The 13,002-nt window shown below is 39.1% G+C and overlaps 1 protein-coding gene across 1 annotated transcript; it reads left to right on the top strand.

The window, feature by feature from the left end:
- Positions 1-2,113: 2,113 nt before the first annotated feature.
- On the top strand, positions 2,114-4,260 carry LOC109042088 (ATP-dependent DNA helicase PIF1-like; the record flags this gene model as incomplete). Its single annotated transcript, XM_072302645.1, is given in 1 exon segment — positions 2,114-4,260. A coding segment is annotated over 1 exon segment (1,026 nt). The 3' UTR covers positions 3,335-4,260.
- Positions 4,261-13,002: the final 8,742 nt, after the last annotated feature.

Here is a 13,002-nt window from a genome sequence, read left to right as displayed (position 1 = left end):
TCACAAAATTCGTCTGAATGCACGCAAAATTTATTGAACTGCGCGGTATTTTTTGCACGACATTTTCGTTTGATACCACAGAATTCTGCTACAAGTTGAAACGATAAAATAAATCAAATGACTGCTTCACTGAAGGAATGGACGTCTGCATACCAATGGGCCTGTATGAATAAGAAGGTATTAAAACAGTCAGTTAAAGGTAGGTCACTGTTTTTCACGGCCTCCTCCACTATGTCTGCGAGAATATCACTCAAAAACTTCTAACCACATTTAAAGCCGTGGTCGGTAAGTAGAAGACATTCGACCAATTTGAGCAGAGCCACTACAGCAACTCGTGCAACATTTTTTCCATTGCATGAATTCTTTTTTAATTGCGTGAATTATTACAATTTCTGTGACATTCATTTTCGATTTCGTGATAAACATACTTTTTCCGTGAATTCACTTTATGTGCGTGCCGATAAATGCAACCCGAATTCCTTTGATAAAACACGGATTTCCTGGTAAATTTATGAATATTTTCCTATCGATTTTTAAGATATTTTTTTACGCAATTTCACTTCAAGCTCCTGAAAATGTCAAAGGGAAATATTCATAAGTTTCCTTAAAAATTAATCTTTTTATCGAAGGAAATGTGGCAACTCTCGAATGTTCATACGACGTTTTTCCTCAGCACGTTTGTTGAGAGATTGTACGCCTATGCAACTTACACCATGGAGTGGGAGGGGTATCGATAAGGGCCATTTTTGCAGTGGCGAGGTATGTGGCTGATCGATTATCGATATACCCCCATTTGATGCAATATTAAAGAATCGACTGCTAATTCGTTGCGAACACCCTTTTTATCGATACTTTTTCATAGTTCTAAATGGCAGATCAATGATAGGACTTAGTGAGTTTTTGGAATACTACTCTTTTTTTGTGCGGCAGTATCTTGATTTATTTTGCGAGGAAAGCTTCGTACTCTTAAATAGTGCCTGTTATCTATCTATAACTATAAAGGAGAGGCCCCAATTTTGTACCCAATGTTTCAGCGACTTCCCGAAGGCGGATTTCCTTGAAACTTTGTACGCATGTGCGGTTCGTGCTGAAGGGGTGCAATTCGTCGTCCGATTTTCGAAATTTTGATTCTAAGGGTTGAAAACACGCTAAAAAAGGGTGACCCGTGTGTTAGAGCGGTGTTCCGCGATCGATCATCGTCGTTTGGTCGTCGTGGTTTCCCTTCTTTTATTGCGTCTCGATCAGCTGTTTTTTCTGTTTAATTTTGGATATTCCGAACCGGAGCAGTGTTGCCGAAATCACGAAATCTGTAATTTCACGTTATATTTTCATATTTGTTAAGAATGTTCTGCGTTCATTCTTGAAAGTTGATGTAATTAGAGGGAAAGGGGAGGGGGATTTAATGCATATTCATTTTTCAAATAAAGATAACCAAAAAAAGGAAAGAAAAAAAACTCGAAGCAAAGACACATTATTTCTTAAAGTTACCATGGATTTTTTGAAAGAAGATTCTCATTCTGTGAAATGGTTCGTTTGCAAGATGAACGTGATTTTTTAAAGTTTATTTCATCACTTTTTTTGGGAAGTTGTATTTATTCGCAGATTGATTTTAATTTCTTGGAAAAAATACTGATATTTAAGTTGGCGGATTGTATATGTCCTCTTATTAGTAAGAAACACCTTAATGCAAAAGTGGAAGTAAAAGTGAATTTTTTTGACAAGTCTTTTGTTGCGAGGTGTAATGGCTTAAACTGTATGTGGACAATTAAAGGTGAGGTTCCAGTAGAGTTTTACAAGTCTCTTGAAAACTTGATTTTGGACGTCGACTTTGATTTGGACATTTTTCATCGTAAGTATTGAATATTTTATTACACTATAATATTATATTATTAGCCAGCATGTCTCCTTCACGAAATCCATTTGTTTATTTGTTATATACGCTTTCCTTTTGTATATGTACTTTTTTATGACCTTTACTTATAAAGACCTATACATAGGTCTCATTCAACTATGCTATGATAATCTTCCTCTCCCCCCCCCCCCCCCTTCATCAGTCCAATAGTTTTTAGAGGTACACAGGGGGTTTTTAGGGTGAATTTGTGGGGGAATTTGTGGTAAAATTGCACTTGCTGTTGCTTCTTCTGGAATAGCAGCTACCTTACTGTGGGGTGGAAGAACCGCACATTCAGTGTTCAAATTACCTATAGATATACTTTCCCATGAAAACCCTGTTTGTAACATTTCAAAACAAAGCGATGCAGCCAAAGTTTTACGAGACTGTCAATTTATTGTTTGGGACGAAAGTACAATGTCACATAAAAAATGCGTAGAGGCATTAGACCGTTCTCTCCAAGATATTCGCAATAACAATCTACCAATGGGAGGAATTACAGTTCTATTCTCTGGCGATTTTAGGCAAACACTTCCTGTCATTCCATCAGGAACACCAGCAGACGAAATCAATGCTTGCTTAAAGTCATCTCACCTTTGGAAGAAGATGGTAGTTTTACATTTATCCAAAAATATGAGGGTTCATGTAGGGTCTGAAAAAAATATGGAGGAATTTGCTCAAATTTTGTTGGAGATGGGCAACGGCACAAGGTATGAAGTTGACGATAGAATTGTGTTGGATGATAACACGTGTGTAGTTGTTAATCAAATTAATGAGTTAATTGCAAAAATTTATCCCAACATGAAAAAAATTCAATCAATTCATTATTCATGGTTTAAAGAAAGAGCAATTTTGTCTGCCAGGAATGAAGACGTTCTTGAAATTAACAACTTATGTTTGAAAAATATTGAATCTCCGGAAAATACTTACTTATCAATTGATTCAACAACTGAGATTGAAAATGCAGTTCACTATCCTGTTGAATTTTTAAACACTTTGAATCCTGCTGGTTGTCCTCCACATACATTGCATTTAAAGGTTGGTGTACCCATTATGCTTTTAAGAAATCTAAAACCTCCTAAATTGTGCAATGGTACCAGATTAATTATTATTGCTTTACATAAGTACTTAATTGAAGCAAAAATAATTACAGGCCCAAATGAAGGAGAAACTGTATTCATTCCCAAAATTCCTGTAATTCCATCAAACTTGCCGTTCCAATTTAAGCGGTTTCAATTCCCTGTGAAACTTTGTTTTGCGATCAGCATAAATAAATCACAAGGTCAAACGATAAAAACAGTTGGTGTAGATCTAAGACATGATTGCTTTTCACATGGACAGGTATACGTAGCTTTTTCAAGAGTTAGTTCTCCAGAAAATTTGTTTGTTCTACAACCAACTTGTAAAACCAAAAATATTGTTTATAAACAAGTTTTATGTTAATTTAATGCAAACAAACTTTCACAGAGAATTGAAAACGCTTCAAATTTGCTTCAACAATTATGAACAACAATAATGAGTTGATTGAATTTTTTTCATGTTGTTTTAAAATCATTGCATAGTCAAAAATTTAGTAGAGATTTTCTTGGGACGTAGTAACGATTTTTTGCGATTAAATCATGATTTTGTCATGATACAATCATGATTTTTTTAGAAACTATTTTTTGCTCCTTGAATGTTGAACGATTCTGTTCGAGTTTCTTGTCCAGGTCCTTGTGTTTAGGTACTTCACATTTAAAAGTCCGAAATTATTTGCCGGAATAATTTAATTTTTCCAGATTATAAATTTAAATTGTTATTAAATTGTTTCAAAATTCCAATTCCAATTTCCAAAATTTCAGAGCATGTTATATCTTCTTTCAAAATTTATTGTCAATTCAAGTTGCTATTCAATTAAAATAAATTACTTAACTACTTTTTTAGGTCTAGCGTAAGATCTCAAAATGTCTGTCACACTCATGATTTTATATTTTTTAAATTTATTCTTTTGTATGATTTTTCATTTAATGTTTTTAGTGTAGAGCAACATCTCAAAATTTGCCTTTTTTATTTATTGAAATTAATAAATACATCCTCTTCCAACAGTTTTTTATTTTTTAATTTCAAGACTGCTGGGTCTATAAATTACTACCATATTTATTAAATTGATACTCGCAAACATGTTTTTTGTTTTTGCTGATGAGTACAACAACAGCCCCCATTTGTAAAAATATTTTGTAGCTTCTGAATAAAAATATTAAAAAATATAAATATGGGCATAATAAGTATAGTAAAATATATTAATACAAAAGCTATTGTTATAACATGATGTAATTTCATTAATGACGGTTTATCACCGTGCGAAGCACGGGTTGGTTGCTAGTTCTCAATATATTGGACCGCCTTTCGTTTTGTATGATATTGTGCCACATCTCAGTTGCAAAATAGTTGCTTGAAGCGCCGCGCCGTGGCACCCCGCAGCGCGGCGGGCAATCAGGCGCGCCGGCGCCTACAAACCTAACAGGGATACTTCACGCATTGCGCGATGCGTGAAGTATCCCTATTAGGTTTGTAGGCGCCATACGCGTTTCGTGCTGGCAGCAGTACGCCGCGCCGCTTCGCTTTGTGTTAGGATCTAATATTTAAACTCGCCGAGTCAGCGTTTTTCAATTCAGGATTTTGAAATTTTTGCACACTCTGCATGGATTATTCTCATTTCAATTGATGAGGGGTAATACGTATTAAAAGAAAATATAATGTGCGTTTTGTAATTATGAAGGTGGTTTCATGTCAAATTTAACGATTTCTAAAGCACTTTAATTTTCTCTTTAATATTTTGTTCTGTTACTGAGCTGCATCGTGGTGCACGCGCAACCAAACGCTCAAAATTGGACGTACCTGACTCTAAAAGATCGATGTATAAATAGGTTGAAACCAATGATTGCTTGCTTTTTGGTTTTATTCCTCTTTTATTCATCTTTGTGCGGTTCCTTTCAACACAACTACGGCTCATTGAGATTAGTATCGATGGCATTGCTTGGAAAAGATTTTACAAATATATATCGCGATATATCGTAAAGCACGCCATGCCACAGCATTTTTGGGCCCACCCTAACTAAATTTCCTCAACTCAACGATTTTTTGTTCATTGAAACATCTTTATTGGGTCATTTTTGGTCCCTTTTCGGGAGATCTTTTTCGACTATTGCGGAGAATGCGAATTTTGCTGGTTTGCGGTTCAATGCCAGAAATCCGCATTTTTCGCCAAAATCTGTCTTCAGGTTCACGTTTAGAAGGCACGTTCAGGCACCCTAGCTGTTTATTGATCCTTTTCCATTTTATCGCAAAGCACGCCATGCCACTGTCCTCCTTTTATGATAATGCAGAAAATTCCTCCATACGACGGGAAATAATTGCACGAGCTTTTCCTCGCTAAAAAGAAAGTATCCTGCGTGAAGACGGCACAAAAAGTCACTTACGCTAATGACCATCTTGTGTGTTTGGAAGGGAGCGCGTCCAACCGCTCCAGTTCGAAGTCTCGTCACAAAACTGTTCCAAAGCGAGGGAACAAGGATCTTTTCTCCGGGAGTAAAGTGACATTAATGATTTTTTGACGGTGAGAAAATGTGACCAATTGGAGGGAAAAGACAAGAAAAGGGAGTCACGGACCGTAAAAGAGAATGTAAGGTTGCCACGTTTTTCCTAATTCACCCTACTAGACCTTCGAACTTATATTAATCATTAGGAAGGCCATTTCAAACTTTCCTGAAAAACAAGAAAAGAGCTGCCGCTTCACCCGCTATAAAAATACAGTTATTAAGCTGATCGTCTATGACCCATCCAAACATGGTGTTCTGTAGAATTGGATATTCTGGAATCAGCAGCAGTTCAGGTAATATCGATTTCCAAACCACAGTTGAATTGAAAATTCCATCAATGGGCCCTCCTGAGGCAAAACTTGGATCGGCAAGATTTATGTTTCTTAATCTTGAATCATTGACATTTATGTTTTATGTCATTTCGTGGTTCATATCATCGGTTTTTGATACGAGATGTCTCAGTCTGTTATTTTTGGTATTTGCAATTTCAGTTTCTGTCACTAATAAACTACGTGTGTTTCTGATAGTATATCGAATTATTTCTTGTGGTGTTATTGCACTAGCTCATTTTCTCAGCATACGATTGGAAGGTGAATATAACCTAATATCTTGGACCAAACATGGAGCAACGAGAGCAGTCAATATCATACCGTTAGTGGCCCGATTGTTGAAACCAAGCCCGCGCATGACAAATCTAGCCGTAGCCATATATCATCCATGCAATGTATCGAATTTTAATGTCCAGTCGGTTGCTTTAAACTCTCAAAAATTGACCCGAAGATTAATATGGCATGCAGATGTATGTGGCAGAACGTCCAACAGCTGTCATGAGAATCTACCAATGGGCTGAAAAATACCATTTTTAGTTTGGAAGCCCGATTGGTGTAAAAAACAAGAATGAAATTTTAAGAAAATAGCAAGAGCCAAACAGATACTCTTTTTTATTCATTCGCCTAGAAAGAGACCAGCAAAATAGAACAGGAAATTTATTGTCCACTAGTGTTCATTTTCACCTACTTCCTCGTAATTGATTCCATATTTTCTCCAAAGTAGTTTTGTTCTTTAGAAAAACGTGTCTGTATGGATCTAGATGTTTCCTTGGACATTTTATATCGTGCGGGAAAAAAGGAAGCAATAGAACTCAGAGCCTACTAGTTTGGCAACATTTCTTTTCGTTCATAATTGCGGTAATATTAAAAGAACCAATCTCCCCAGTCATAAAATTTACTAATTTCTTTACTTGGAGGTCGTCTGGGACTCCATAACCATAGCAGACAAAACTCCGAAGTCTGGCATCGCTGCTTAATTTTATTGCACCACTCGAAAATATGAGTTTGCATAAAAGCCGCATTGTCCCGATATTTTACAGGAGGGTCCAGCTCACAGCAACCTCAACGTCGCCAAAATGTTCGCTGATTGTTCGCTAAAAACTGGAGAAGGGGAAACATGTTTTCCTTTGCAAATAGAAGATATAATATAGAATAGAATATTGGGCAAAGATTGGGGTTCAAGCACGTAGATAGTCGTAACGCAGAAAATTCTGCGAATTAAACAATTTAATAGACCCTACACCAGAGGGCGACGCGGTGCAAAAATTGCACACAACAGTGTGCAAAAATCACAGGGAAAAATGGATTGAAGATTTAACAATTAAATTGTTAACAAATATGTCCGAGATGCTTCAAATGTACATCATCTTACGATAGTGGAAAGCCATTTCCCAGGGGGTGGTGAAATTAAAATTTCTTTTTTGTAAAATTTACATTGAAACATTTCGGACACTTTTTTAACTACAAAATTGTTAAATCAGCAATATTATTTTTTTCCATGATGTAAACTGGATATTAGGGGTTGTTAGATGACAGTCTTAGGATTCATATCGGTTTTGTTCAAAACAGATTCAGTTTCTCATTTAAGTAAATGAGCTAGAAAGTCAAGTTTCGTTGAGCAGTATAGCGCATTACAGTCGTTTATATTTTGGAGGTAACAAATTATACGATGTTTAATGATTTCCCTTCCATTTTCAATGAAAATCTTAGAAACTACGAGTAATTACGGAGTAGCTGAAACACCTCTGTACCTTGATAAAATTAGTCACTTTCTGAAATTGAAGAGCCCCATCACACGAAACATTTCACTTATGAGATTGCTCCATTCCCTAACGAAATTTCGTAAATACCCTAAACAAAATATTTCTTTACATATTTTCTCTGCATCGAATTTCAAGCAGCCTCAGCGGGCTTATTATTGGAATTGATCGACAAAGTGATAGACAGGAAACAAAGAGCAATCCTAATTGTTTGAAGCAGAGTTGCAATGGACAAAGGCAGTAAATAATAGACTGACTAACGACAACTTTTGAGGGACCATGCAGTTAGTCCATCATTCCCCTTTTAGTCTATAAGATGGAACCGCTCCAACCAATAGGATCACATTTTTTTGTCTCCTTTGTCTATCGATTTCATTAATCAACCCGCTGCTCGAGGTTATCATTGAACAAGTTTTGAAATTGCGTTTTATTCATGATGAGAGGACAAATTTAAGACAGTTGAGCAAACCCTTACAGTGACTAGTATGAAGAGAATTTGTACTCTTTTTTTTAAAATCCCTCCATGTATCCAGGTTAATTCAAGTTACGAAGCTTAAAATAAAAAATATGAACATACAAATAAAAAATAATAAACAAGAATGTTCCATTTTTCGACGAAGTATCGCGGCATGGCGCATACTGCTCCAGGTGGCGACAATACGCTCCGACGGCGCCAGCGTACCGTGACGTCACACAAGTTGCCGGATTTCAGGTTAATATCCTCCTTTCAGAGGCCAACTCGAGGAAAAATCATGGAAAATTAATCACGACTCGCCAACATAAGCCCGTGGCAGCTTCGGAGACAATGATTGGTTAATGTTGACAGGGATGTTCCTATCTTAATGCGTTTCCCGACGACTGGTTCGAGGCTCTCGCATTTGATTGCCTCGAAATTAGTGAGGGGAGGAAATGTACGCTGTTCCGCACGGGCGTTGCCATTTTTACGGTATAATCGGCGTTATTAAGCAAAAAGGGATGCATTCCAAATCAAAATACTGTACTCGTAACATTCATCGATTATCCATACTTAACAGAAAGGGATGAAAATCGTGAAGGTAAACTGACGAAGCACTTTTGTTCCACTACTTATTGGAAAGAACTTGTCAAACATCGCCTTTTTGTGCCCCTTTTTGGGGGACTCAAGGCTTTTGCTCGAATATGACCTGAATAGAACCTTATAATTTACTTTAATATTTTGAAGTTGCTCGGTCGAAGAACAACTTTTTATTTGAAATCAGAGAATAGAGAAGCTATAGACTATCTCAAAGGTGGGATTATGACGACGGCAGAGATCTTTAAAACAAATTATTTATCTTCCTCTCACAGGGATGAGTGCATGCATTTTTTAGTGTTGAAATTCAAAACATACGTACACACAAGTACTTCTCGAAATGTTTGAGTAGATGAAATATTTCTTTTACCTGAAACATATTAAGAATACATTAGAACTATTTCAATGAATTCAAATACTGTTCAGATCCGAATGCATTTTTTGACAAAGGAACAAGTGTGACTTATAGATATTTATTCGAAACATTTTGCTAAAATACCGCTTTAATGTTAAATTACATTGCGATTAAGGCCCCAAAATGGAATCATAAAAAGGACCGTTTTTGCCAATCTCGAATAAACTTTAGCATAATATTTCAAAAATGGCTATGAAATGGCCCTCACATAATGTCAGAACTCGAAATTGGCATTTTCCGGCTTTCGCCATCATTATGTTTCCAAGGCAAAATGTACATGACCTTTTTTTATTTCTGTACTAGAATTTTCTCACAATTCATTGAAAAATGGTGTTTTTCGACTGCTTTTTTACAGCTGTTTGTAGATCAAAATGCTTGGGTTAAGAAGTATCCTCTGACGATTCAGAGAGCAACTCTTCACTTTGGGCATCTTCCTGGATTTTACAGGACAGATGTTTTATATTTGTCTTTTTACGTGGGCTAATGAGCGTCTTGAGGTGAGAAAAGGATTTGCGTTTCTTGGCTGAATCAGGATTATTTTCTAATACTACTTCATCAGTTATTGAGGTATTATAGCATTGTCCCTCAAGTTGAGCTTTTAAAAAGGCTAATTTCTTGAGGTAAACTCCACGAATCCCAAAATCACTCTCGGTTTTAGTTGAAATGACCTCCCCCGCACAAAATCCCACGCTGGGCCGCCAAGCAATTAACCGATGACCCCGACTAAACGAACTGAACTCCCGAGTCCCGGGGGTGGAGAGATAAACTTTTAAGCTGCGCCGCGCAACTTCTATCCCCCAGCACGCGGAATTCGTGGGAAGATGTGTTATCAGATCAAAGCAACACTCGATTCGGCTTAAATCAATATCATCTTGCTACACTGTGTCTGAAACGAGGAAATTTATGCGAAGTATCTGTCTGAAATTTTGCTGATTTTCGTCCAGAACGAAAGGAAAAACCCGACAAAATTTTCAGTTCAAAGGTCCAAGAGTTTCCTATTATAAATGCGATTTGCCCGATAAAATTTTGCGATGCTGCGACGCATTTACGTTTTTTCGTCCAGGGAAAGAAGGTTTACACCACTTCATTGGCAATTTAAAGAACAACAACTTAAGTCACGAAAGTTTGATCTGGGCAATATATCGACTTTAATATAGCATTTGTCATATCGACTCGATTCGTGAGGCATTTTCCCGTAAGGAGGTGCGGAGATGTGTCGGAAGGAGCCATTGAAAGTCACGGGAGTTTGATATGGGCGATACATCGATTTCCATATCGAGTTCGTCGTATCGACTCGATTCGTCAGGCATTTCCCCTGGAAGAGGCGTGGAAATGTATGGAAGCAACGGCATTTCGAACGGACAAGAGCAAGTTATTGAAAGTCACGGGAGTTCGATCTGGGCGATTTATCGATTTTTATATCACATTTGTCGTAACGACGCGATTCGTGAGGAGGCATGGAAATGTATCGAACGAACAAGATCAAGCCATTGAAAATCACGGGAGTTCGATCTGGGCGATATATCGATTTCCATATCACATTTGCTGTATTGACTCGATTCGTCAGGCATTTTCCCGCAAGGAGGTGCGGACATTTGTCGAAAGGACAAAATTAAGCCATTGAAAGTCACGGGAGTTTGATATGGGCACTATATCGATTTCCACAATGAATTGGTCATATCGACTCGATGCGTAAGATATTTTTCAATAAATTGGAAGGCATAAAAATGTACCGAAAGAATTTTCATCGCATTGAAAATCACGGTATAGTTTGATCTGGGTGATGTATCGATTTCCACACGGAGAAAAAAACCTCGTGCGTGGGACCCGAAGTTTAGGTCATATGGATCTCTGAAGTTTTCGAATTGAGCATCTGAACACCAGGTCTAGCTCTCGAGGTTCGGATCACACATCTGAAACTCCAGGTCTAACATCTGAGTACTCCAGATGTGAGAACCGAATGTTTTTCGGATGTGAGAACCGAAGTTGTTCGGATGTGAAAACGGAAGTACTTCAGATGTGTAAAATATCAAGAATAACTCACTTTGTAGAAGGGATAAAGGCTTTATAAAGACAGGGATAAAGACAGCGATAAAGACAGGGATAAAGACAGGGATAAAGACAGGATCGACAGAAAACCAAACTTTTTCTTCTACAACTTTTTTTCTCTGACTGAGAAAGTTAAGACCAAAAACTAAAAAACATCCAGTTCCATGGTAACCCCTTCCACCGTGGCCCAGGCCGTCCCAGCTGATAAGTCTTAATGGCGGGAACATCCCGGCCCGCCTTGAACCCCGAAGGGATCAAGACGAGTAGGATGACCCGCCCTACTGACGCAGCTGAGACAACCCGAGCCCCGGAGGCAGGGGTCCCGAACCACTACTCATCTACGCACTGGAACTCGTGCAAATAAATTCCCGGCGTCGTCAATATCCAATGTGTTCCACAGCGACTCCTCGAATGCTGCTTCAATCAGACTTCTCCCAATTGTCCGTTGGAGATTCTGACTTGGAGATTGGCCTAATTGACTCCCCCGTCCTGGAAGTGGTGGAGAAGAGTCTACCTGTCCCAACTGGGAGAGGAGATATCCCCTGCCCCTTGGCAGTCTTGAGGGTCCAGCGGTTGCACTCAATGACCGGTTGGCCCCCCGGCCTAATGGTGGTTCTGGGTCACCTGAACCAAAAGTTGGATGAACAGCAAAGAAAATCTCGTCCAAAATACGATCCTTTATAACCGTTGACAATGGTACTCTACAGTAAGGACATTCGTCATTCGTCAACTGTGGACGACATGATCCGCATACATAGTGACCATTTGTACACTTTACGAACGGTGGCCGCAAAGGATGGTCGAGGATACCGCAAGTGTTTTTTTCCAAAATTTTGGTAATGGTGGTCCGCAATGGCGGTTTCCTTGAGTTCTGTTGCTCAGTCACTGTGAACACAGAAAAAAGGGGGGTAAGGGAAGGGAACGGGATACACGTAAAGGATAGAGCAACAATCACAACTGTTTGTTTGAAGTCTCCTTATCTTTCTCCCTTTGGAGATGTGAGATAACTGCAACCTGGTTCCCGTAGAACCATTGATCGAATTGCAATGTTGCTTGTAAGAGGAAATTGGAGGAGAGATCCAAACGGTGAGGGGCGGGAGGGGAGTACACACTGGTCGATGGGGCGGAGGGGGGGGGAGGACACACTGGTCGATGGAGCGGAGGGAGGGGAGGACACACTGGTCGATGGAGCGGAGGGAGGGGAGGACACACTGGTCGATGGAGCGGAGGGAGGGGAGGACACACTGGTCGATGGAGCGGAGGGAGGGGAGGACACACTGGTCGATGGAGCGGAGGGGAGGGAAGACACACTGGTCGATGGAGCGGAGGGGAGGGAAGACACACTGGTCGATGTGGGAGATGGGTGAGTAGATACAGACTTCTCGTTATTGCTCATCTTGAACATAGAGTAGATTTCATTTGTTACGAGAAGGTTAAATTCACTATTGAGAACTACCCAATGGCAGAGCATATAATTTTACCACCGGTCTTTTGTACACTCCGTTGGGAGTTTTGACTTCTACTACTCTTGTGTTGTTATCTTTCCCTGGAAATGTACGTAAGACTCGGCCTCGAGTCCATTTTAAGGGGGGGCTTTGAGGATCATGGAGAAGAACCAATGTTCCCTCCTCCAGATTCCCGGCTTGTTCCAACCACTTCCCTCGTGGTTGGAGTGTATGAAGGTACTCAAGGTGCCAACGTTGCCAAAATTGTTGGGCATACAACTCCACCAAATTCCACCTATGCAGAAATGGTGGACTTTCCGTGTCATATTGCCTTTCTGGTAACGCCACTAATGGCCGACCAATTAAGAAATGGCCAGGGGTGAGAACCTGATAATCACGTGGGTCAGAGGAGAGTGGAGTGAGAGGACGCGAATTTAAAATAGCCTCAATACGGGCTGTCAATGTTTGAAACTCCTCTTGAGTT

Source organism: Bemisia tabaci, chromosome 7, assembly GCF_918797505.1.
Source record: "Bemisia tabaci chromosome 7, PGI_BMITA_v3".
NCBI classification, from domain to species: Eukaryota; Metazoa; Arthropoda; class Insecta; order Hemiptera; family Aleyrodidae; genus Bemisia; species Bemisia tabaci.
This window is presented reverse-complemented; position numbering and strand designations above follow the sequence as displayed.